General features: G+C 40.4%; 4 protein-coding genes across 6 annotated transcripts; all 4 read right to left on the bottom strand.

Annotated features, from left to right (window-relative positions):
• Window positions 1–81: 81 nt before the first annotated feature.
• On the bottom strand, window positions 82–8,426 carry cpt1b (carnitine palmitoyltransferase 1B (muscle)). 3 transcript variants are annotated; one of them, XM_068602433.1, is made up of 20 exons: window positions 8,381–8,422; window positions 7,378–7,796; window positions 6,137–6,294; window positions 5,821–5,960; window positions 5,493–5,664; window positions 4,800–4,901; window positions 4,211–4,348; window positions 4,044–4,121; window positions 3,691–3,798; window positions 3,519–3,603; window positions 2,992–3,187; window positions 2,716–2,901; window positions 2,508–2,613; window positions 2,306–2,422; window positions 2,010–2,174; window positions 1,771–1,905; window positions 1,183–1,335; window positions 954–1,067; window positions 761–853; window positions 82–641 (listed from the first exon to the last, which is right to left on the bottom strand). In XM_068602433.1, exons 3-20 carry the CDS (start codon window positions 6,275–6,277, stop codon window positions 507–509), a joined length of 2,364 nt encoding a protein of 787 aa, XP_068458534.1. In that variant the 5' UTR covers window positions 6,278–6,294; window positions 7,378–7,796; window positions 8,381–8,422; the 3' UTR covers window positions 82–506. The 3 variants fall into 3 exon arrangements, with proteins under 3 accessions (XP_068458534.1, XP_068458532.1, XP_068458533.1); XM_068602431.1 differs by having other exon boundaries at window positions 7,378–8,426; XM_068602432.1 differs by having other exon boundaries at window positions 7,382–8,426.
• A 219-nt stretch (window positions 8,427–8,645) lies between these two features.
• On the bottom strand, window positions 8,646–11,963 carry LOC137804247 (kelch-like protein 42). The gene is made up of 8 exons (XM_068603368.1): window positions 11,268–11,963; window positions 10,987–11,175; window positions 10,702–10,886; window positions 10,252–10,603; window positions 9,981–10,126; window positions 9,737–9,891; window positions 9,488–9,645; window positions 8,646–9,332 (listed from the first exon to the last, which is right to left on the bottom strand). The coding sequence occupies exons 1-8, from the start codon at window positions 11,550–11,552 to the stop codon at window positions 9,150–9,152; spliced, it is 1,653 nt and encodes a 550-aa protein (XP_068459469.1). The 5' UTR covers window positions 11,553–11,963; the 3' UTR covers window positions 8,646–9,149.
• A 263-nt stretch (window positions 11,964–12,226) lies between these two features.
• On the bottom strand, window positions 12,227–19,474 carry chkb (choline kinase beta). Its single transcript, XM_068603959.1, has 11 exons — window positions 18,824–19,474; window positions 17,563–17,671; window positions 17,250–17,363; window positions 16,821–16,954; window positions 16,625–16,729; window positions 15,273–15,331; window positions 14,622–14,709; window positions 14,343–14,451; window positions 13,466–13,566; window positions 13,269–13,350; window positions 12,227–13,176 (listed from the first exon to the last, which is right to left on the bottom strand). The coding sequence occupies exons 1-11, from the start codon at window positions 19,447–19,449 to the stop codon at window positions 13,105–13,107; spliced, it is 1,599 nt and encodes a 532-aa protein (XP_068460060.1). The 5' UTR covers window positions 19,450–19,474; the 3' UTR covers window positions 12,227–13,104.
• Window positions 19,475–20,437: 963 nt separating this feature from the next.
• Window positions 20,438–22,926, bottom strand: LOC137804620 (zona pellucida sperm-binding protein 4-like). The gene is made up of 8 exons (XM_068603960.1): window positions 22,449–22,926; window positions 22,170–22,354; window positions 21,982–22,079; window positions 21,611–21,768; window positions 21,337–21,529; window positions 21,027–21,243; window positions 20,842–20,917; window positions 20,438–20,575 (listed from the first exon to the last, which is right to left on the bottom strand). Exons 1-8 carry the CDS (start codon window positions 22,924–22,926, stop codon window positions 20,490–20,492), a joined length of 1,491 nt encoding a protein of 496 aa, XP_068460061.1. The 3' UTR covers window positions 20,438–20,489.
• Window positions 22,927–24,852: the final 1,926 nt, after the last annotated feature.

Raw genomic sequence — 24,852 nt, 5'->3', positions numbered from 1 at the left:
AATAACTAAATACATGTCTACTGATCAGCACAATTACATTCTAACTGCACAAAAGCCACTGATTATGAGATCGTAGATGATCATCGTCAATATTTTAATGAAAAAGAAATAACAGCAACAATTCATAAATACTTTCATGTAACATATTTATACTTTCAGACATAGTACTGAGTTTTATATTTACAAGTTTCATATCCATACAACATTGACCATTTACAAATAAAGATTATATTTAGATTCATTATGTTATATGTATATACAGTCTATGGCATGAACAAAAATTCCCATTTTTTATCTACCCCTCTGCACCAAAACAACACAGCCCTGGAAGGTATCATATAAAATACAAATATATTAGAGAAGTAACAACTATTTATAATCTGACTGAGTGGAATGACCAGCTTCTATAATGTGTCCAGATCATAAGTGCAACCTGTCACCTGAACTTTAGTTTTGTATGAATGAAGCATTTGAGGCACATCCAGCATACCACTCCACAGTGTCAGTTATATGTGCTTTTTCCCATTTTCCTGCTGTGCATGTGTTGCATGCCCCACTGTCTTCTTAGCATTTTCAGGCTTGAAAAGTGCTTGGATATCAAGCATGGCATTGCAAATGTGCTGACCAAACCGGGATGAATCCTGCAGGTCACAAGTAAAGGCAAAAAAGAGAGAGACATAAAGAGTGTTGAGTTTCCAAAGATAGCATAACACGTTATCCATATATGATAATATGTATTGCTCTCAATTTATGCTCTTACTGTGTCCGGGCTGGAAAACTTGCTGGAGATGTGGAATGTGATGAGGTTTTCCCCAACAATTATATAAGACACACCATAACCATCATCAGCCACCTGGTGGGAGAGAGGAGGTGCTGATCACAACTTCAGGGTAAAACAATATGACACCTTGTGTAGCTTTTGCACATCCCTAAAATAAAACAATTTTACTTACTGGGCCAAATCCACCACCAGCACCCACATATCTAGGGAACTTGTTGATGTCGACTAAATTGAGCTGCTGCTGTGGAGTCTGACTGGTAGACAACTTCCAGGGCTCTGAAAGCACCTAAAAGCAAAGATATTGAATGTTAGGGCAGATAAGAAAATATCAACATTGTGAGAGGTAGGTTGAGAGTAACCAATAAAATGACAGAGATAGGATAGACAATATTAGTTCTAACCTTCTTAAGGAATGGCGAGTCAATACCAAGGTATTTGGACACTATGTAGAGACAGAAGAGGTGACGGTCGATACCAGAACCAGTCATGGCCAGACGATACATGTTTTGATGCTTATCTGCTGCTTTCCGAAACAGGGCAAGTCTCTGGGCATTCTGATCACAAAAACAAGTGGCACAAACAAGTATCATCCAGGCCCGCGCATACAGCATGAACATCATATCAAAATGACCTTCAGAGAGTTTAGAGTCCAGGGCACTGACACAGGGAGACACATTGCCTTTAGGTCCTGGTGACCAAGTCCTCAGCGGCACAATGTGACCTCAATGTGATGTCATACTTACAGCAAGTGTGTCCATTCACACCAAGAGACTGATTGTGAATTTGTGAGCCTGATAGCGCACATTTTAAACCAGACATGTCAAAATATCTAGTTATTTTGCAAATTGTTTTAAGTATTGACTACACCAGTAAAGGGCTTTAATGGCTTCAACTCGGCTGAACCCACTTGTGATTCCACTACAGACCTCTTTGGTTTTAGGTTGTGTGTTCCCCATTCAAGTGTTTCTGCGCGTGTGAGTTCTGCTTACTGTTGCACCTGCATCCTCCATGGCTCTGACAAACGCAACAGCCTCAGAAGTGCAGGAGCGTACCGTCTCTGTCCGACCGTCTCTGAACATACGAGTCATCGATGACTCGTAAGTCAGACAGAACACATGTTGGTCCTAAAAAAGGAAATGGATTGAAGTCATTTTGTGTTGGTGGATGATATAATCAAAGACAACAGTGAGCGATAATGTCAGTAATGTCATGAAGATGGCAGCCCTACTCTGAACTGTGCCAGCTGCAGGGCCAACTGAATAAAGGCATCAGGGCTGCTCCTGCACTTCTTGATCAGTCCTTTTCCAAACTCATGAAATAGATAGCCATGGAAGTCCACGTCGTCAGCTATCTGCTTGGCTGACAAGTATGAAGTCTCAATGACCTTCTGGCACTGAGAGGGGGGAAAACAGAAGGATGTCCTGATTTGTTTTGTAATGAAAATACAGTTATTAGCCTACAGCAAATACCGTTAAATGCAAATCAAATAGGTCAATGGCAATTCATGATGAGACCCGACCGCACCTCGTTTGGAATTTGCCACTGTAGTCGAGAGGGATAAGGCAGACCTTTGTTCACATCACCTTTACAATGGCCTTCCTCTGTGTAGCCAAGATGGAAGCAGTCTGTTGCAAGAACATACTACATAGACAAAAAATGCTGGCTGAAAATATCTCCAAACTTTCAATCATTGTTTTAAAATACAATATCAGCACACGTTTCATACCTCCCACATATGTCCTACAATTGGTGCATCAGCCCAAGAATGTTCAGCATTAACACCCATTTTTCCATTAGGATAAGAGATCAAGGTAAAAGACTTGTCAAACCACCTATGAAAGAGAAAATAAGTGAGTTTATTTTGAGAAAAAATAACTAATAATCATCTTCTAGTCATTAAAAGCTGTGACCTTCCCCGTGACTTCAGTCCCTACCTGTTGTAACATTTTCCATGAAGCAGGGACTTCGCGTAATTGTCGAGTGATTTTGTCTTTGCAGGGTCATAACCCTGTGGCTCGTCATCTAGCGTCAGGAAGAAGGCCGCTGACTCAATAGTGTCCAGGGACACTTTGTTTCCTCCCTGGCCAAAATATTTAATCCGAGCCCGAGCCCATGGAACTCTAGAAGGGAACGTCAAAGTAAGACAATTTCCCATCTTGTTTTGTGTTTGTATGAGCACATGTGTCCTGTGCATGTGTTAATTGATATACCTGTTTCCTGCAGTCAGGGCAGCTAATTTAAGTTCTCCTGGCTGAGGTTCTGACGTATCATTGAGGATCCTTTGAAACTGTGTCTCAAGTTCACTGGGTAAGAGGTGGCGCCCTCCAGTGTACAGCCACACTTGGAAGAATCTGCCCTTGTGGTAAACAACCAGGTGCTTACGGTCAGTCAGGTGCTGCACAATATCTGCAGGGATGGACAAACAAGAAAAGGACACATGACAAAATAAGAGGGAAGATGCAGTTGGCTAATCTCAAAGATAAAATGTAGAATATTAGGAACCGGCAAAATGCTTTAATACGAACAGATTGACCAACGCTCCTTTTATCTCACATTCATAATCATGTGCTACAGCAGTACAGTTGTTAAAGCGTAAATCAACACTAAGACATTGGACTGGGGGCTGAAACTTTTAGACCAGTTGCACTTCTGTTTATATCTCAATTAGTGATGTCAAAGCTGGTATTTCCCTTTTAATTGATTAACCCTTTAAACTGTATACAGAGCAGTCGATTACCTGTTTCAATACCAGGGATGCGCGTGGTGTTAAATATCCTCTCCATCTGAGTGGAACACATAGGAACTGTTCCCAAAGCCCTCAGCTGGGAAGAAAAAAGCAATCATCACAGATAATAATGACGTATGTGTATAATTTTACAGTGGGTAGGTTACAGCCTGGCAAGCGTTACCGGTGCATGTTCACCACGTTCCAGTTTGCGCCGGTACTGCAGCATGGCATGAACCACATTCCCTGCCCGAGCAGCCTGTCGGTGTGTTGGGGTGATGTACAAGAGGTCCTAATGCATTTACCACAAAGACAAAGTACACTCATCAAATCAACACAAATAGACAGAAAGCAGAGTACACATATAAATAACATGAAGAGACAAAAATAAATGAATAAGTTATATAATAAGTCAAATGAGTAATTATTAATCACAATTATTTTGTTGGTCACAAACCTTTGGCGAGGTGAAGTTTAGAGAGGTTAAAAATAATATGGTGCATAAGTCTGACCTGGTGACAGTTTACTGTATCTTACCATTATATAGAAGTTACTGTTCACCATGATAGGACTCCTACCCCTGAGGTAGATGTACTCCTCCCACCAGTCACTTACCTGGAGAAGAAAACACATTATTATTGAATAACATTAGGATTCAATTCAATTTGAGCTCCGATGTTGTATGACTTGCAGCCACTACTCACATAATTTGTCCCCCACCAGGATTTTAGGATTAGGTATCTCTGTAGCTGGGCTGCTTTTGAATCTTTAAAGTCATTGGCCAACATCTCCATTTGCTTGTACTGATCACTGTTTAGCAGAGGATGGACTGACTCCAGGTACTGTGGAGTAAACATGGTGTGTGTTGTCAGAGAAAAATAATCAGTGTTATGTAGAAAAAGCTGATATAGTGCAGCAGGAAGGACACAGAAAGAAAACCTAAAAGACATCCAGCACATGTGCAGCAAAGAAGACATGACAGGGTTGTATCTACTAGCTTAGTACTGTAGCTTTTAACGGAGCTAGATGGTGGTACAGTCAAACTATTTCAACAAGCTACAGATATCAAATAGTTTTAAAAGTGTAGGTTTAGTTAATGTGCTAGATAGGTTTAGGTGGAAAAGTCAGAAATGGTAGTAAGAAATGTGGTGTTAGTTGTAAAATTGTCATGACAAATGATTATGTTTGGATGTCAGGTAACATTAGCATTTATGGTTTCTCCATGTCATTCATTTCAAGATGACACATTCAGTTGTTGTGAGCATGGGAGGTCAGTGCTGTGTAGTTTCACACCCTATGAATTGTATCATCCACACTGGGCACAGGAAGCCTGGGTAAGGAGGCCTGGAAACTGTAGAGCAGCGGCCTGCGCCCAGAGAACATCTTCACGAGACTCTGGGAACAAACAAACAAGACCAGAACGTCACAAACATATGATGCTATAGTACTATAGTAGATGAAGCTGTAACACCCTGTGTTTTCTATTTGTGTCTTCCCAGTGTTTCAGTATTGTTCATTATCTTCACCTGTTCTCGTTTCAGGCTCCTCCCTCATTGTGTGCCTTTCCTGCTGTGTGATTGTAAAGCCCCACCCTCATTGTTTCCACCTGTGCCTCGTTGCCTGCTTTCCCCTGTGTATTTAGTCTGTGTCTTTCCCATGTCAGTGGCAGGATTGTCATCTTTGTATCCCTGTGAGTTTGCATGCGTTTGTTTCCAAAATCAATCTGTTTCCTTGTTTTGTACTTTGACCAGTAAAGTGCCTTTTTGATTTTGCCCTGCTGTCTTTTCTGTTTCCTCTGCTCTTGAGTCTGAGTCTCACACCTGGTGGTGACAGACTCTTTATAACAGATCAGAAATCCACTATACCCTCTGCACTGAGCAAGGGACACAAATACTTAATAGTAATGGTGTCCAGGTAGCCAGACCATGTAATGGTACACACACTATGATTAAAGCTTCAGAAAGAGTAAGTGAAAGACAAACGTACCAGCCAAACTTTAGTAGAGGTGCTCATTTTTCCATGGGATTCAAAAATCCATCCATGGTAGGAGAGCAGAGCTTTGAGTGTGTACCTCAAGAGGTAGATGAAGAACAGCCACAGTCCAGTCGCAAACAGAATGGCACTCAGCACCGCTCGGGTCTGCACTGATAAATAGTCTCTGCACAGAAAAGGCACAACACTCAGAATAACTGTACAAATTCTCTTAAATAGCTGACTTACTGTGTAGTTTGTCTATACAAAGCTAAAAAGTTCAGCAGAATATTTAAAATCTGAACAAAGGAAGATACATTACTGGCTGCAGGAGATCTCTGACCTGTGTGGTAGGTTTTCTTTGATCGCTTCAATCATTCCTAGAGAGGGGTCTATGCGGATATACAAGGAACTCATCATGGCAATTACAACTATCAGCCAACTGGACGGACTGGCAGGATAGACTCCAGCTAATACACCATTCTGTGAGGGAAATCAACAAGATTTAGTGTTAACACAAGATTAATCTTTAGCTTATAACACAACTATTGTTAATACCTTTATAGAGCTGAACTGCTACAATTGAGAGCATGTTTGTAATCATTATCTTGTGACTCCACATTTGTTTAACACTAGATCTTTAATGTTGGCTGTTGTACCTTGAACTGAATGGCTCGCTTCTTCCATGCAGTCACTCCAGAGTGGTAGATGTTTTTGATGACCTCTTTACTCAGTTTAAGGTCCACACCATCTGGCCGCACAGTGAACTCGAAGCCCACTGCCTGATGCGCTTCAGCCATCTCCGAAAAGTACTAACCTGGAAACCAAGTTGAAACTTTAAAGTCATCAGGTTTTTGACTGGAAATATTGACTGCTAGAATGATATTGAGTTCTAGATGTTTTGGTGGATGTGCCGTACAGGATGCTGTTGCAGTATTCTGTCATAATTCAATCTTGCTTTTGTGTCAGTTCTGGATGCTCAGATGTCACTGATCATACTCAATTTCTTCTAGTATTAAAAGATCCACGAGCACACTTGTATTCCTGTAAAACATATTGGGAAAACGTCTGCTAAAAAGATCCAAATTTCCATTGAGCAATGCATCGGTTTTATAATTTGGTATCCTAATCCTCATTTTCTTACAAATGGTTAACTTAAAGATTAACAATGAACTAATACATTGTAAAAGATTTAACTCCCAGTGGGGACATTATCTTCACCAGTGTTTGCTCATAATCTTATATGGAAGGCCACTGATACGAGTCACATATTTTAGCATGTAATATTAGCTATATTATAAAGTTGGAAGTGTTCAGTCATTGTCTTTTAAATGCAGTGCCCTTGTAAAATCCTAAACAAAAATATTTGGAGTTCATAAACCACTCTGTGTAATTAATGAACAGGGGGCCGGCTCTAGGATTTATTTTTTCCATGTCACATGACTGAACAGTCAGCAAGTGGGATAAAGTTCAATGGCCAGATATAGCAATACACCGGCTGAGCATGCGCCAGACCTCAGATGGGCATGACAATATAAACAGAGTACAACCAACAGAAGAATGCTTAAGCCTTTGACTTTACTGTGAGAATCTGTGCCGACACTTTGAAGGTCAGCATGTGTTTTACTGAACTGTACAAAGAGTGAACATGTATAGATCAGCACTCGCCTTTGTCATTGAACTTCCACATTATGATTTTCACCTGATCATTCTCACATACGTGGCTTAACACAACATACAAGCAAAGCTTTCAACAATCTAGCATTTTCACATTATACTCTCATGTAATTAAAACATGGCGTTAACACTATACTTATTGAGCAGAAACATCTCTGCAGCTAATACAACTCAATACATGCAGAACTGAATAAGTACTATAAATAAGAGACAGACACTTTACCTACTGTATGTCAGAACAGAGACAGTATAATCCACCCAGGTAGGGGAAAGCTGTGACTTTGGCTTGTGTCAGGCAATACAATTCCGCAATACTCAGGTGATCTGTGTGACTCCAATGCCCTTGATGTGGCTTTCCTCAGGTAGTGAGATCAGAGCTGTCGTCTCCTGTGCTTTCCAACCTTCCCTCCCGCCCTCTTTCCTCCTTCCCGACGCCACTCTCTGGTTTACTCTCTTCCTCCCCTCTCTGCCTGTTCCTCTCTCACCCGTGACATGCTTCATTTTGTAACAAGACACCAAACAGACTGAGCCTCACCTCATGGGCCTCGAGGTCACTGCTATGTAACTGATCTGCTGTGTGAGGTCTACTTAGAGCAATGTGACGTTTCCTTTTCAAGCACTGACAGTCCCAGCAGGATTTAACTGTAATAATACAATGTAAATGTTGTGATCAGAATTACAGCATACAAATTTGTATTTATTTATATATAGATATAGATAGATATAGATATATCTATATAATGAAAACGGGTCAGGGGTGAAAAAGATGAGAAGGATATTATCCACGGGGGCGGGGTATTCTAGATGGAAACACGACTCTGCTGCTCAGGAGACTCTCCAACTGACTCCTGGTCAGCCGAAAGTACAACTGAAAGCTCTCGTCACCCAGACACAATCTGCGCATAGGTATTCGCCTTACTCTCTCTAAAAATAAAAATAAAAAAAATGCCCGGTTTTTGTCAACGACTCTTTTTAAGCGGCTGCGCTTTAAAAGGTCTCGTCCTGTGTGATCGGCCCCTCAGTCCCCTCACCTCAGAATCTACGTCATTAACGGAAACGTTAGCTAATAACTTTCCACCGGAGCGTTAGCTAGCTGGCTAACGTCGCGTTCTCTCCTGCTGTGTTCAATGACTCAATTCATCAAGCTGAAGCTAACGTTAGCTAAGTCGATGTCAACAAAGCTCCTGGTCAACTTAACTTAGATATACCATAAAATATTATATTACCATGTATTCGCGCTCCCTTCTGACACGCGCATCTGTTCGTAGTTAACTGAATATAACCCTACACCCCCCCCCCCCCCCTAAAACAAACCCTAATCGAATCTACACGATTCACGTAGGTCACCTATTTTGGTTTCAAAACGGCGTATTTCGCTAAAAGGTAAGCGATTTTTATGCCTGAGATATGAATATTGATGTGACTTTGCAATCGATTAAAGGTTAAAAAAAAAAATAGGCCTAGAGGCCAAAAAAGAGAAAATGAAAAAAACGAAAGGTGTGGTCTTAATTGTGACATTTTGCAAACCATCGGGTTTAGGTCTTCAGTCACAACTTTTATATCAAACAATACTATAAATAGCAAAGGAGGAAATGTATTTATAATGTAAACAACAAACAAAAATATAAACAAAGGGAGACGTTATACTTCAGTCCTAGATTAGGCTTTAAGTGTCATGATTCCTTACGTATACCCTTAATCATGAATTACCCTTAATAACCAAGAACAGTTCAAACTAAACCATGGCTAAACACAGTTATAATATACTATGAAGTTAGTTTCTGAAGTTCTCAATATTCTTCAATCAGTTTTCTCTCTGCGCTTTAGGTATAACTGAGTTTAAGTCTAACTGCAACATGCCGTAAAACTTTAAAATTAACAGAGTAGGATTTTAACACAAGAGATAATGGTAATCCAGAGGGAGTTTATCGTCATACCACCACAAAAAAACAATTACAAATTGTGTGCGGTACAGCAAAAGTGCTAACTCCAACGTTAAAAGTGAAGATAAAAGACAGCCTCATAGCAGGTGGAGATGGGTAAAGGAGGAAGAAGTCTGAGGGAGAGGGTTTGGAGATCCATCATCGCGACCGTGTTGTGCTCTATACTTGGCATCAGGACCTGTTCACCTACAACTGTCCCCTGTCCTGCAAATGCCACTTTCTCAGCCTTATGTACCTAAAAAGGATAAAAACCCATTTTTACTTTTGTTAAAAATATTAGGCATGAAAATGAAAGATGCATTTTTGCTTCAGATACAGAAAATTCAGCTAAATGTGAAGAATTAGCGTTTTCTTTTTTTGTTTCTTTTTATCAACACATCTCATTCACACCTGTCCCCATCTTTGTGACTGCACACAGAATGATGTCAACACATTGTCTGAGTTGTTCCCACCAATTACAAGCAGCCTGTCAGTGGCACCCAGGAAGTAAAGCGTAGGGAGGTCGGCATCTGCTCTGGTCAGGGTGGGAAGCAGTTCAGACCACGAGTCTAATAGACAGAGCGAATATAAAAGCACCATTTATCATACGTCCTGATTTGCGTTTCAGAAAATGGTCTAAACTGTGACCTTTGACCTTACCTTCACTCGTATTGTACTGCAACAGCAGTTTCTCTCCAGTCCTCTGGATGCTCCCCAACACATAGAGACAATGTCCAAGGCTAGTAGCAAGGGGCACGTCGTGGGATAAGGACATGGTGAACTGGAAGTCAGTGAGTGGCAGTGAGGAGACAAACCTATAGGCAGAAATTATATTCAATTCAGATTAAGTTAGAAAATGTGTTTTCTATGTCATCCCAAAAATCTACCAGCTGAGGACACAAACCTCCATGTGTCCTCCCATGGATCATAGCATTCTACAGCTGTATAAAGAGCTGTGTTGGAGTCTGGGGTCACCAGTGAGTCCAAGTACCAGCCTCCCACAGCGTAAATACAGCCGTCACAGGCAACTGCACTGAAGTGCCTTCTGCGCTGTGGATGGAACGGACGGTGACAGTTTTTATTAGTGTTGAACAACTGACTGCGGAAGGCCAGGCAAGTTTTATTTTGGTAGAGAAAGTCATCAGCTTGATTCACACAGTAGAAGACTGTCTAACCTTGAGCAGAGGAGCTGTGGCGGCCCACAAATGAGAAAAGGGATTATACCGGAAGGAAGCCATCTTGAACTCCCATCCTTTCTTAACAGGTTGGCGGTAGCCTCCTATTACATACAGGTAGTTATACAGGACCACTGCAGTAAAGCACCACTTATCAGCACGGAAAGGAAGCTCAGTAACTGGATACCAATCTCCACTGTCCTCTGACCCTTCTAGGGTGAAGACATGTCGGGCACGGTTTGTTTCTGGGTCATTCCAAGAAGTCAAGTTCTCTTTCCTAAGGCTGCAGAGACGTCTGTCTCCTTGTGTCCTCAGGTGGACAACTTCATCCTTCTCTGCACCATTCAGACACCTGAGGAGTGAATCAGTTGTCACTCTGAATTTGTATCAAATTTTGATTACAGTCCAAATATTTCATATCGAGTAATTTTACTGGTAAGCGCTGCATACTTGATGAGGTGAGGAAGCTCCAACAGGTTTCTACTCAGGTAGGTGAGCACGGTCATCTTCAGCTCCACACAGCAGATCTCTTGAGCCAGACTCAGATAAGACAAACAGTTACCTGGGCTGAGTTTATCTGCGAGGACTGACAAGCACTTTGAAAGGAAGGCCTCGGCCAGGAGGTAGCTGCTAACCTCCAGCGTTTTACAGGGAGAAAACAAGAGATGGTAGGTTGGTTTTGGGGGGAAATCACAGCGCTGATCAAAATCATTCCATGTCAAATAGTATGCATACCTGGATGTGTGTGCCCAACTCCTCCTGAGGGACTTTAAACTGATCAAGGAAGGAAAACTCGAGGAAATTGTGGAAGGCGGAGGACGACACATGTTCCAGGTGGATGAGTCTCTCCAAGGTCTCTTTCATTCTGGACTGGGACAAGGCTCGAAAGTACTCACTGCACTCTCTGAGTCGACCAAGATTCACCTTAAAAAAAATAATCAAAGTTTCTGCAGCCTTCAGTTAGTTTTTTAATTACCTTGTATAGTTGGGGTATTTGTGTTTTGTTTTCTACTTACATGAAATGCACATGTGCTCGTTTGGACTGTTACAGTGATTTCTTCTCCATCTCCAGGGTATGTGCGAAGAGCCTCATTGGTTTCCCACTCTGAGTCAGCTTTGCATGATCCTGCATCTGCGATAGCTGGGGAGGCGAACTGACTTTTGACTGCCGGAAAAGCTCCCCAAAGTCTTGGAAGAATATGTTTTAGCCATGAACCTATCCAATCTAATAGCATTATAAAATGTAGCCTGAGAGGATTCATCACACTCTCAGACTGTTGTTTGGATCCAAATTTAGACATAACGGTTTTAACACCGCCTGTGCATTGGGTGATTTGTTAAAACTCCAAAAGGTCTAAAGATGCAACGCACCTCTCACAAAACCACTGCTCCAATCACATTTTTCTGAACTGCAGGAGTTTGGAATAAGAAAAGACAAGTCCCCTGAAGAATTTCAAGCAACCAATGCAATGGAAAGATCCAGGTCAAACAAGCAGTTTACTCCATGTTCCACTGGCTCGTCTCCTCCATGCTACAGCTGTCACTGTCACGCGCTCCTGGGCAGCACAAATGTTAAAACAGCTGAGAGCAAAGATTTAAGACCACATGCCAAAAGTAACAGTTCATGAAAGAAAATAGTGCAGTGCTACATTAAATCTTCACTTTGAGAATTCTTGTTGTTCCGAGACAAATCCAGTCGATTCAAGCGTGTCCCATGATCTTCGAGCAGCAGTTTCTTTCTGACTGGTCTATTTTTGGCACATGGAGGTGGGACATGCAGCCAACCTTCTGGGATGAAACAAACTTTGCTTTGCGTTGTTCAACAAAATGTATTTGTTAAAATATCTTTTCTACTGATGGATACATTGTAGTATATAATAAAAATAGAAAAGCACAGATACAGGTTCTAAGCATATGTTCAATAGCAATTAAATCATGTCTGTAGTGCAGAGAGGACAAATCTTACTTAGACATGTTAACAGAAAGAAGCTTTACTGGACAGGTAGTTGATGCCACAAAGTTCATCTTCTCGGGTCTTTTCACAAGTCAACTATGTGTAAAACAATCTAAATCAATAAAAGAAGAAAAACATTTCCAGAAAATGTCCAAACCCCACTTCACATTAAAATAGGCTAAAGGGAAAGTTGTGATGAGGTACAATTAAAATACAGATCCCAATTCATTTGGGATTTTTTCAAGCAATTTGGGTTGATATGGTTACATGCATGTGCCCATTTTGGATTGGCATTTAAGTTTACTTCAAACAATAGGCAAGAATGACAAATAACAAAAAGAAAAGTACAAACTGAATGGTTAGACAGTTAAAAGTTGCAGTTAATAGAACCAAAAATGTTAACCGTTCCTATAACTTATTGTTGATTAAATAGCCCTTGTGCAATAATTTCCTTAAATGTGGGTAAGCTTTTAACTTAACTTTATTGGACCTTAAAAGAAAAATCCTAATGCAGAATGAACATCAGAAGAAAGATATGAGGTAGAATTAATAAAAACACTAAAGCAAAGTGATACACAAAAACCTACCATGTGGAATACGTTTGGTTTAGTTACACCAAAAAGACTATGAAGTTTAAAGACATGAATTTTCTGGTAACTAGTATTAAAATAGCCGACCATCAGATTGACCGAGCCTCGCAATTAATTCAACTACATTCTATGCTGCTCTCACAAGATGCCCCACTATGGGGAGTTTTATTTTAATGAAAGGGAATGCCCGCATTGGGTTCAAATCCAAAAGGTTTATATCTCTTTCAATAGTGCAATCATAAGCTGAGTTGCATAATACTGGAGTTTCAATAACACAACACAGTTGAAAAAATAGACATTACATTCTGTTTAACATGGTGGAGATCCAGAGAAGAGCTTTTTTTGCTTGGAGTAGGCATCAAAACGACAAATGGCGTAGTCCTGCAAAATAATATGGTTTACCATGAGGCAAGGTTTACTAAAATCTGGTGTATTGAAATTAGAAAATGTAAAAGAAAAATAAATCTCCTTACCATGTACCCAAACTCAATCTTGGATATCTTTGCTTGAATGATGGACCACAGCCCCCAGAGGAAATGTGATGCTAATGCATACCTACGAACACAAACAAAAATAATGGAGACATAACAAAATCAGGGTTTTGGTGATCCCGTTTCACATTTTAAGCACACATACCGCTGCTGTAAATCATTGGAGCACTATACGTTACCTGTTAGCCTCAATGATCATGTCCTCTTCGATCTGTGTCTGGTCTATGGTAATGTCCGAGTGTCTTCTCTGCTCTGCCAAATAACATCTGATAAAATGAAGCTGAAATATAAGCAAAATTATTTGTGACACATTGTATAAATGTAGTTATCATTTGTTGATTTATTATATCTTCATTTGTTTAAGCCCTTTCTGGTGCCCTACATAACAGTGAATATTGCTAAATAAGATTTGTTTTTTTTATTCGAGTTTGGTTATCTTTAGAAGGTAGTAACATTAAAACCAGAGCAATATTTAAAACATAATGTCTCTTTCTGGACACTTAAGTAATGTACAGAAAGAGACATGTTTTAAATGATGGCCTCAGCCCTTTCAAACTCAAAATTGCGTTACCAGGTTTGACCATTAGATGACACTGTGTGGAGCACTTGACACATATGTCCCTGAGGAGATTACCTGTGTCATGCTCCAGATGGCCAGCGATTGCTTACACACTTGCCAAAGAAAGAATCACTAACATTTTAGATTTTAAAAAACTAAAAAAAAAATTAAAAAAACTCACTGTAGTATAGAATATGAGTATCATAGGTACAGTAAGTGGGAAATGGAAAATCAACTCTACAATCAAACAGTGATAATATAAGTGATACAACAAATTGGGAACATTTGTATGCCGTTTTAACATCTTATCTGCTCTGAGGTTTGCATTTAAACTTTGAGACCATTTAAGTTTTACCATAATGGTGCAGTTTGGAAATTATATTATAGGCTTGATAATAAAATAGAGTATTTAAGCCTAATGTGCCTTGAGATCAAGAGCAGGGGTTGGGCTAAAGAGGAGGATAGTCTTTTTTTTGCTGTAAGTGGTTTGAACTGACCTGCTGCTCTCTGGTGGGATAGTTCTCTGGTTTGGCTTGGTAGAAGGGCCACTGGTTATAAGTGTAGTCATACATCCACTCACAGAAATGGTTCCCAAAGTCAAAACCCCTGGACAAAAGAAACATGTAACAGTATTTATATTAATACACAAGGGTGCAAACTACAATTGGAGCCCAAACCACTAGTTTCTGAACTCACACACACACACACACACACACACACACACACACACACACACACACACACACACACACACACACACAGAGTTTAGACTTTACCTGTAATTGTAACTGCTGTACTCAAAGTCGATCAGCATGAGTTTATCTGTTGAGTTGTGGTCCTCGTCTTTCAACATCAGAATGTTACCTGCAGCAGCAAAACAAGGACGTGGAAAAACCATCGTCATCCACACTATTACTTAAGCTACCATGAGGTTGCAGACCAAAGGAGAGTTTAGCCGTGAGTGTGTGTTTCCCCCTCCCTCTTAGCACTTAAATCTCATTTATTTCAATCTGCAATCAATCTTTACCATGTAAAGTGCCTTGAGTACCTAAAACCTTTAAAAGTGCTTTATACACACACACACACACACACACACACACACACACACACACACACACACACACACACACACACACACACACACACACACACACACACACCTGGTGTCACATACTCTTGGTGTGCTCGCCTGTTCTGTGGGACAGTCCCATTCATTAAAAACCCTAAATCTCTGCCACCTCACAGACACATTTTCAATCACAAGATGACGCATGTAAATATGAGCTGTTCCTATTAATACCTAAACCCAAGCATTCTTTGACTTATGTGACTTATGCAATGTGACAGTGAAGCCAGAGGGCTCATCACTCAACCCAAATTAGAGGTGTAATGATACAAGAGCAACGACAGGACAGGATGTGTTTTACCTTCTTGGACGTCATTGTGGCAGAACACCACTGGCGATGGAGTCGCTGCCAGCAACTCACTGTTGTGGGGTCCAGAGCCAGATGAACAGTGTAGGTGAAAACAGAAAATAGGACAGGACACAAAGATATTGTCAGTGTTGCAGTCACAGGTAGTGTAACTAATGCATTATTATTACTAGTTTATGAGAAATTAGCGCAAAATAATAGACATTCTTTGCAATACAAGTGATGACGTAAGAGAGACTCTAACATCCCCACTTTCATGTCTGTGTAGTTACTACGACCTAGACCACACTAGCTACACGGAGGCAATGTCACACAAACAAGTTGTGTTATTTAAAAATGGCGGGGGGGGGTGAAAAATCTGAACTATTGTGTCAGCAAAAGAAAAGATGTAATGAAATCAGATATGTTCTGATGACTGCTGCAATTGGACAGGGGATTTCCATGCTGTGCCAATTGCATGCCTCAGAGAAAGACTGCTACGCATCTACAAGATAACAAATGTGCTCATAGATAACACTGACAATAAGCACGGGCTGTTTTTCCGTTCGCTGCCAATGTCAAACTGCCTGGAGGACTGAAGTCGTGGAGGCACTGGGACAAAGGTCAGCCATGAGACAAACTACAAATGTAGCTACTCTTCTCCCCTGAATTATTTTTTGTGTGGAACAAATGTCAAACTATAATCCATATTCGCTGCATGAATAAGGCTTAGTTTATTTATGTGTTATCTTCATATATATATATATATATATATATATATATATATATATATATATATATATATATATATATATATATATATACATATATATATATATATATATATATATATATATATATATATATATATATATATATATATATATATATATATATATAAAATGTTTAAGTCTCATGGGTATGTTTCATGCCGCAAGCTGGCATTTAGTTTGACTACGCTACATGTCTTGAACACGTTGGATAAATACAAATGAATGTAGCTGAGCATATGCTAGATAACGGGGTACTTCCACGTGTGAACTGTGGGGGGACTGGAGATCGAACCGGCTCATCCCCCTGAGCGACAGCCGCCCCAAAAATTGTTAAAAAAAAAAAAGTTCAGTCTGTAGCTTACCTTAAAGAGCAATTGATTAACTTTATACAAAAGCAATAAGTGCTTTTCATGTTTTCCAATTCAGTTCTCCTTCCTCAGTGAGAAAAGTCTAGTCTGTGTTGGCTTGAACAAGTGCACTGAACATGTTGTTGTGATGTGAGGAACGTTCTCCTCTTTGAGAGCAGAGTAAAGATCCAGAAGAGATACACACACCCACACACACACACACACACACCCACCCACACCAACTCACCGGAGGCTCTCCAGCTCAGCAGGAAGGTCCAACTTCATTAGCTTCTTGTACTTCTTCACATGTGCTTCACGCACAAACTTAAGCAACATCACTTGATCCAGGTATCTGGTGGGAGGAAAAAAACACAAACAGTAAATTTAATAATTAAAAAACAGGCAGTACTAGTTAAAGAAAGAAGATTTCAGGTTGTCCTTACTTTTTGATGGTCCCAAAGAGCCACTTAGGCTCTTTGTTAAACGGCATGCTCATTTGATGGAATTGTGCCAACTTGGTGGAAATCTCAGCTGATATGGCTGGATTTGACAGTTGATCCGTGCGCATGCGAGTATTCTGTCAAGAAATAAAGATGATACAAATGCTTTCTTGACATTAGGAACTCGATACGTAAATACACGAAGACCTTTAAATCTACTCGAATGTGATAGAATTACATAGGCAACTAAAGAGTTTGTGACCTTATTTTGAAAGATGCTTTGTAATCAAAGTACAAACATGTATTAAACGGGATCTAGTTCAAACCTTAATGTTGAATACAATAAAAAACATAAGATTTTATATCTAATGAAAGTCAAGGATGTGTTTTACGATGTCTCCACACACAAAACAGTTGGATGTGCATTAATACCGGAAGGTACTGTTCTAAGCGTCCTTCAGGGAAGATGCCGTAAAGTTTTGGTCCGAGAGTTCGTTCCGCCAGGATTGCAAACATCACGCTCTCCAACACCAGCGAGTCTACTCCCTGCGTCACAGAAAGACGGTCAGACAGTTTGATGCCCTTTTTGGTGTAGTTTGTACTTCCATGTGAAGCAAAATAACACCACTACAATATATGGACTACAATGATGGTATATGCTTTTCTCTCCACACTAATTAACAGGTACAGTCACACATATTTACGGTAAGATAATCTATTCAGGACCCCTATTAGACAGACCAACCTGTAAGATGGCACCGTAGACTCTGAGGAGCACCTGGTGAGGTTCCTCCCCCACAGAAGGCACATGGTCAGGCAAACTACAAAGGTACAGCAGATTACTCAGTCCACCACTGCGAAAGAAAAAACACCAGCGTTATCTCATCAGAGCAAAGTGAATTTGACCCCACATACTGTAGTCGTAAATATTTGTTACACAACACCAGTCGATCGTTCTTAATGATTTCACGTTGCGTTTATGGCTATGGTATCAATTTCAACCCTCACAAAAAGACCTTTAGTGTCACAGAAACAGTTATTTTACCATCAAGCCTAAAATAGCTGTTGTCAGGTGACTGATCATTTGTACGACTACATGTAGAGTATATGTTCTTACAACCCATACATATGTCGCATATATAGTGTGTATTCATACATAACAATCCTCTGCTCCTCTATCAGCATCTGATATGCCGCAGCTGGGCCGATCACCCTTATTGGCTACAATCTGCAGTCCCTCCATGACTTTTTCTCTTCTTGGACCCTGAAGCCAGCAAGAAGCTTCCACCCTGAACACAAACTGTTCGAGTCCCTTCCCTCTGGCAGGAGGCTGCAGTCCATCAGGACCAAGAACTCACGTCACAAGAACAGTTTCTCTCCAGCTGCAGTTGGGTTCATCAACAGAGCCCCGGACCCCCACTGACTCAGACACCCCCAGGACAATTGCAAACACTCTTGCACATCTTTTCTTATTAAAAATACTACACTTGCTACTTTTATTTTATAATATACACTTGTTCTAAATAACTGCTATCTGTTTGTTGTTTACCGTGTGTATTATGTGTTTTGTATATTATGGATTTGTATTCTTTTATTTTAACACTTCAATCACTTTAGTCACTTCAACTAGTGCAATATAAATACATGTGTATCCTGTTTGTATAATACTGCTATTGTGGATTTTTTTTTTTTACTGTTTATTATTACGTGTATTTTATTTTACTAAGTGTCTCTTGTGTGCACTTCACTGCTGCTGTAATCCTCCAATTTCCTCACTGCGAAACTAATAAAGGAGTATCTTATCTTATCTCTATGCATACGTTTGTTAGGCAATGTCAATAACTATCCTTTCACCGAGTCAAATCCCTTTGCCAATACATTATTCTGATTCTACAAAAAACTGCAAAAGCATTGGCTACACATACACATGCATATTCATATCTAGCGTTACTTTTTACGGTTGAGGTGAAGATGGAGGCCTCCAGCTGCAACATGCCATCATTTACCTGACGATGCTGATTTGAAAATCCGGCTCTTTGACGGTCTTCCAGGATCCTGACAGAAAGTCTCGGCACCAGGTGAACGCCCTGCCTCTGGTTTCGCGGTCGACCTTCTCGGTTCTCCCGTTTTTGAACGCCTCCGCCTCAGAGTCGTCGTCACAGTTGGCCGCAAACAGAGGACTCGGAGTCCTCGAGTTTCTCTCGTAGACGAGGAGCGCGCTTCCCACGCGTGTCTTCTCCGCCGGAGCCCCCACCCGGACGACTTCTTCTTCTGCTGCTGTGGCAGTCGGGGTATTGTTGCAAAGCCCCGGCGGCCCTCGCGTGTCTTCCCCGCGGCCGCTGCCGCTACTGCCGGTTACATTTCTACTCGACTGCATCGTGAGTTTCCGTAGAGGAAGTGAAGGAAGACGAGTGGGAACCGTTGCTCTAATCCGGCATGAGGGACTCGCTGACACCCGCAGTTCACTGGTTAATAATCTACTGAGCCCGAGGAGCGAAACATAGGTGGATGAGCTGAGCCTCGTTGGAGGGGGTGCGGCGTTTACGACACAGCCGGCTGTCTGTAGTCGTACGCTCAGTAGCAAGGGATTTGCACCCGCTGAGGAGAACGAGCGCATTGAAGGCCCAATCATGGTTTGATTTCGCCATCTTATGTTAAGCTCATTGGTCGTTGCGATGTGGCGACTCTGGACGTCAGCTTCCCGTCCGCTGGAGGTTTTCTGGGAAATGAAGTATTTTTTGGCCTGCTATTATATCTGTAATGGTAGTCTAAGGACATTTTAAGAACGTTTTTTAGGTTTTTGAGTTGGATTAATAATAAAGTCTTGTTCTCCCTTCCGTATTGAAAACAGGGAAAGATTAGCAAAAGGTTTGAATTTTTTTTTCTTTCTTTCATGGTTTCCCTTCAAACTCCATTTTGGGTGTCCTGAGCCCACAGGTGGGGAACCATTGTTGAACCACCTATTATGTAACTGTTTCTTTATATTTATATTACAGTGAATTACTGCCTTAAAATGTGTTATCAGTTTATATTTAAAATATCACTTTATTCATTAATAGATACAAACTACTGATTGTTTAGTTCTTTGTGGTGGATTGTTAAGCACATTTATTTATACTTCACTGTACTATAGGAATAACTGCTTTCTGGTATAGCATGGGAGTTAAATGTGCAAAGGTAATAAAGGACACTTGCATTATCCTTGACGTGATATATTATAATCAATCACAAATTGCTATAATCTTTTATGAATGCAAGATGTAACTATAGTTAAGTCAGCTCATTTATATAATTGATGGTTTCAGTTTATTCAGACATTTTAATTGACAACACTATATGGTTGAAAGCCTTTTAACAGCCACTAATTGTCTTTTTATTTTGGTTCCCTTACATTACTTTTAGAACACAATGCATCATCTTATCTGATGTTCTGGATGTCAACAACTTCATGCTGAAACATATTCGGATGTATTTTCTACAATAATTGTATTAGCTTTTAGGCTACATCTGTGAGGTTACAAGTAAAATATGCATGTGAATGACATTTTAAAAAAACAAGACCACATAATTTAGCAACTTAAAGATTTATTTGAAACTTTTCTAGTAAGCATCTAGAACAGAGATTTTATGATAAAGTTCTGTCTGCATTTTGTTTTACTGAATACTCCTGCTTTAGTTGGTCATGACAAGCTCATGACTGCTAACCAAGGTGGTCTCTTCTCTGGACCTCCCCTGGCCTGAAGCAGCGACGTCTCTCCCTGTGTACAATAAATGGCAATGATCACTTACTGTCAGACTTGAGGTTAAGACACAAGACAATGCACATAATGTATCATTTTGATGACAATATGTTTAGTTAAAAGTTTTTACAGATTGCTATACCACAAACCGTGCTGTTCCGTATGATGATTGAAATGCACAATCTATTTAGCTCCCTGGACTTATTTTAGTCAAAAACAAGGGCAACAGACTAACACTCTATTACTAGTGTCTATATCTTCGAAGTATATAACATACTACTTACTCTTTCTGGAGCACCTGGGTTCGCAAGAATTTCCAAGAGTGGGTTGGCACACAGCTGTGTCGCAGTGGATATACACCTAGTAAAAAACAAACGTATCGTTTGACAATAATTAGATATGGTGAAATGAAAATAATATGTAAACTAAACGAAGCTAAAATCGTGTCTTTGATAGCTGGATCCTATACCTTTTCATTCAGAGGAACCATTGTCTGTGGATCTGCAGCACCTCCCTTTCCCTTCCCATGATCTGCAGCAATCTTGCTTGGATTCTGGGGTACTTCAACAGCTACAAATGTGAACATCTTGAAAACAAAACGTCTGTAGTGGGATGGGTACAATACGTCTGGGGAGGCATTCACAGGGAGGCAGGTAGTACGGTAACGGTCATCACTGTACGGGCAGCTGTGGGAAGAAGAGAGAGTGTGGTATACGGACTGAGTATAACATAAAACAAAAACCGTAATGGATCACAATTTCCAAGTCTGTTACTCTTACCCATCAATCAGCAAGTCCCACTGAGGAAGACTATGAGGGTATGGGTTAGAAGTTGCCCAGCATCTTCCAAGAGTCAAGACAAGGTTGGGATCAGTCCTCTCCAGCATTCGGACTTCAACGTACACAGGATCCCTGAGCACCTTTGTGACGGGGTAGTCAGAATCCACGTAAAAGGAGTTGTAGGCGACATCCTCTGATCAGACAGAAAGATTGTGTGCTGACACATTCAAAGCAAAATGAAATGAACTGCACAAAATATCTTCTTCACACTAACCTTCGAGGCAACCCTTGGAAATACACTGTCCGTTGCCCAGCCTCAGCTCCACACGCAGAGGTCCAGGAGCTGCAACTGGAGGTGGTGGAGGAATAAGGCCAACCTCAACGACCAAAGCCAGAACTGTAGTGCCGATATATCTACACTGTACAAGCAGCCTGAGACAATAAATAAGGTTTATGTCAATCATTTATAAAACCAGTGGAGTTTGTAAAATATCACAATTAACTTATCCTAACCCATTGTAGTCACTTCAAGGTCAGTTTACGCAATAGCGCTGAATTGTCTGACAACTTAAAGCCTTAACCAAGTAGTAGAAGTAACACTTTTTTATGTTGTGACCACTCAGTGTTAAAGAAAAAAAACCATACTCATAGTGGCTGTCCCTGGTAATTACTCCGTAGGGTCCCAAAGCGACTTCAAATAAGGAGGACATCCTGTTCTCATAGATAATAACTCCAGGCTCCTCCTACAGTAAATCAAGAGAGTAGTCTTTAGAACTACCAGACAAAAATCAATTCATATCAAATTGAACAGTCAAATGAGTTGCAACAATTACCGTCATGACTGTTCCGCAGGCAGTGACAGGGAACTGGTAGATGGCAAAAGCAGAAGTGACGCCCACAGGGTTGCACGTTGGATCCTCTGCAAGGAAACTAACTGACTCCAAGTCGATGTTTGGGAGGGTGGCGTCTCTAGCCACCACCACAATCATTTGGGCATCCTTGGTGCACTGAAGAGTCACTGCAAACAACACATTTGAAATTAAAGATGAGTGCTCTTGCTATTCTCTCCGTAGATATCCATTTAATTCTGAAACAAATAGAAAATCACTTACCAGCTTTGCCATAATAGCACATGCGTCCATCAAAGCAGCAGTTTATAGCCTCACAATCTGAAGCGGTGATGGCAGGAGCTCCACACTGTATCTTCAAGCGATCGCTCACTTCACAAGTGTGAAATGATTCTGTGGGCTCCTGGGGATACTTGCTCTGCTGGTTAGGATACTTCGGCCTTTGCTGGGAAGGAGTCTGCTGGGGCCTCTGTGCAGGCTGCTGGGGCCTCTGTGCAGGCTGCTGGGGCCTCTGTGCAGGCTGCTGGGGCCTCTGCGCAGGCTGCTGGGGCTTCTGCGGAGGCTGCTGTGGCCTCTGTGGAGGCTGTTGAGGCCTCTGTGGAGGCTGCTGGGGCTTCTGTGGAGGCTGCTGGGGCTTCTGCGGAGGCTGCTGGGGCTTCTGCGGAGGCTGATACTGAGCATCAGCTATACAGCCAAGCAAGACCACTGCCAGAAGACAACCACAAATCAACTTCATTGCCATGGCGTCACAGCACACTAATTCACCTAGAACACCAGATGCTGTGAAAACCGTAGTGTGAATTTGTTGACTTTTATAAGGTATTGCCATGTTGATCTGTCAAAGTCCCACACCCTATTTGCTGCCCTCAACTGCCAATCAAATGCTCCAGTTACTGTTTGGTCTGTGGTGATGCACTGAATAGATTAGAAGTAATGCCAAAAAAAAGGGAGAGCAGAGAACAAATAACAGGAATTTTAGAGATATTGCATCAGGGGATTATACTAGTACAGATAAAAGTAAACTTCTTATTACATAAAAAATAATATTTATTGATTAGTATGTAATCCATGCTTGCTACAAAGAGCTCACAGATTGTTATTGATCCTAAATAAAATAAATTCCAGCTTGTTTATGCAATTTCCAAACAAGAACCTTCACAGGGTCTGTATGACCTACAATGTGCAGGTCAGGCTGTATTTATGCAGCGGGACAGAACAAATACCTCTTATTTTCACTGAGTGTACTTACCATTGCTGAAAATGTAGACCTGAACAAAACAACCAAATGGTATTGACAAGTATTCAGAACAACCTTGAGTGGCATCCCAATTTGTCCAGTTTGAATAATAAGTGAAGTGGTTAGAGTAAGCAGGCAGGCTCTGTTTAATAGCTTGTAATTTAAAATATATAGAAAGGTATCACAATACAGTGAGCACCATAGAGAAGTTGACGTAGTATTAGAACATACTTGGTCTTCCTTGTTATCTTTCAGAGAAATATTTGGACATAATCTGGGTGTGTCATGTAAGACATTGTATTAACACATTCACTTGTTTTATGTTGAAATGTAACATAGTAACATGAAACATGAATTATTGTCTCTTTACATAACATTGTAGTGATGAACTCGACTGTTTAAGATATATTTCGTTTGGAAGTCTTAAATGCGACTAGAGAAGATTTTACATGAGTTTAGAGATTGACAAGTTAATTAACGCAATCGACTGCTTACTGCATGATATGAAGTACTCCTTTGAGTTCCTGAACATTAAACCAAACTAATGCCCAACAAGAAGCCACAGGCCAAGACATAAACTGCTCTGATATCACCTGTAAACAAATGAATGCACATTAAGACTCTATATGGAGAAAGCTGGGATTTGGGACTCTTGCGTTGTTCTTCACATAATCACTGCTCATGTTTTCATCAGGTTTGTACTGATCATGTATGGACAAAGCAAGTCAAGTATGGATTAAAAATGAAAAAGTAAATAACCTCATATACTGTTCTGAACTGTACGTTCGGTAGTTCAAACCTGTAAAACCTTGTGTGAGGCAACAACTTTCATAAGAAAGACAAAACGTGTGTATTATTCTATTCCCAGTTTTGAGTAACTCATCTGCTTTTTGATTGTTCACTTTTCTTTTTTCTATTGACATTTTTTAAACCACTTGTAATTATCTCACAATCTGTTTACAACCCACTCCCTCGTCTTGTGTCTTTCCTCCACTTGTGGGACCAATGTGTTAAACACAGCAATTTGGCTTTGAAGGCACGTTTGAGATGTAAAATTCAATGTTTAAGTAGATGTATAATATATGTTTGTGAGATAAATGCTACATTTGAGGACAGAAGTAACAAAACAGTGTGAAGTTTAAGAGAACAAGTCAATTTCATATTGTCAGTCTATACATATAAGTTAAATAGAAATTCACTTTTAATCCTCCTAACTTGAAATAGCAAGTTTTATACATGTATTTAAGTTTTTTCAAACTTACTTGAAACTGTGAGAACTGCAGGTATGTGCATTTGTTCGACTAGATAAGAAACATTTTTTTGCATGGATAATGTACAATTGATTTTTGTTAGAACTTCCAATATTAAGTGATAACAAGTTCAATCAACTTTGACGACTTAGAAAACAACTGGAACGAGAAAGTTGTAGTT

Source organism: Clinocottus analis, unplaced genomic scaffold, assembly GCF_023055335.1.
Source record: "Clinocottus analis isolate CAN_PGR_092001 unplaced genomic scaffold, fCliAna1.0.p SCAF_6, whole genome shotgun sequence".
NCBI lineage: Eukaryota > Metazoa > Chordata > Actinopteri > Perciformes > Cottidae > Clinocottus > Clinocottus analis.
This window is presented reverse-complemented; position numbering and strand designations above follow the sequence as displayed.

Coding starts and splice junctions, on each gene's coding strand:
- chkb (XM_068603959.1), bottom strand. CDS start 19,449: ATGATTGGGCCTTCAATGCGCTCGTTCTCCTCAGCGGGTGCAAATCCC. Junction 17,672..18,823: donor TTTCAAATCAGCATCGTCAG/GTAAATGATGGC, acceptor TTTCTTTCGCAG/TGGTGGACTGAGTAATCTGC. Junction 13,351..13,465: donor ATGATCATTGAGGCTAACAG/GTAACGTATAGT, acceptor TTGTGTTCGTAG/GTATGCATTAGCATCACATT.
- LOC137804247 (XM_068603368.1), bottom strand. CDS start 11,552: ATGTCTAAATTTGGATCCAAACAACAGTCTGAGAGTGTGATGAATCCT. Junction 9,892..9,980: donor CCATGGGAGGACACATGGAG/GTTTGTGTCCTC, acceptor TTCTGCCTATAG/GTTTGTCTCCTCACTGCCAC. Junction 9,333..9,487: donor AGTCACAAAGATGGGGACAG/GTGTGAATGAGA, acceptor TATCCTTTTTAG/GTACATAAGGCTGAGAAAGT.
- cpt1b (XM_068602431.1), bottom strand. CDS start 6,277: ATGGCTGAAGCGCATCAGGCAGTGGGCTTCGAGTTCACTGTGCGGCCA. Junction 3,604..3,690: donor AACGTGGTGAACATGCACCG/GTAACGCTTGCC, acceptor TTTTCTTCCCAG/CTGAGGGCTTTGGGAACAGT. Junction 1,336..1,770: donor TGGAGGATGCAGGTGCAACA/GTAAGCAGAACT, acceptor TTTTGTGATCAG/AATGCCCAGAGACTTGCCCT.
- LOC137804620 (XM_068603960.1), bottom strand. CDS start 22,926: ATGGCAATGAAGTTGATTTGTGGTTGTCTTCTGGCAGTGGTCTTGCTT. Junction 21,530..21,610: donor TTCCAAGGGTTGCCTCGAAG/GTTAGTGTGAAG, acceptor CTGTCTGATCAG/AGGATGTCGCCTACAACTCC. Junction 21,244..21,336: donor TGGGACTTGCTGATTGATGG/GTAAGAGTAACA, acceptor TTCTTCCCACAG/CTGCCCGTACAGTGATGACC.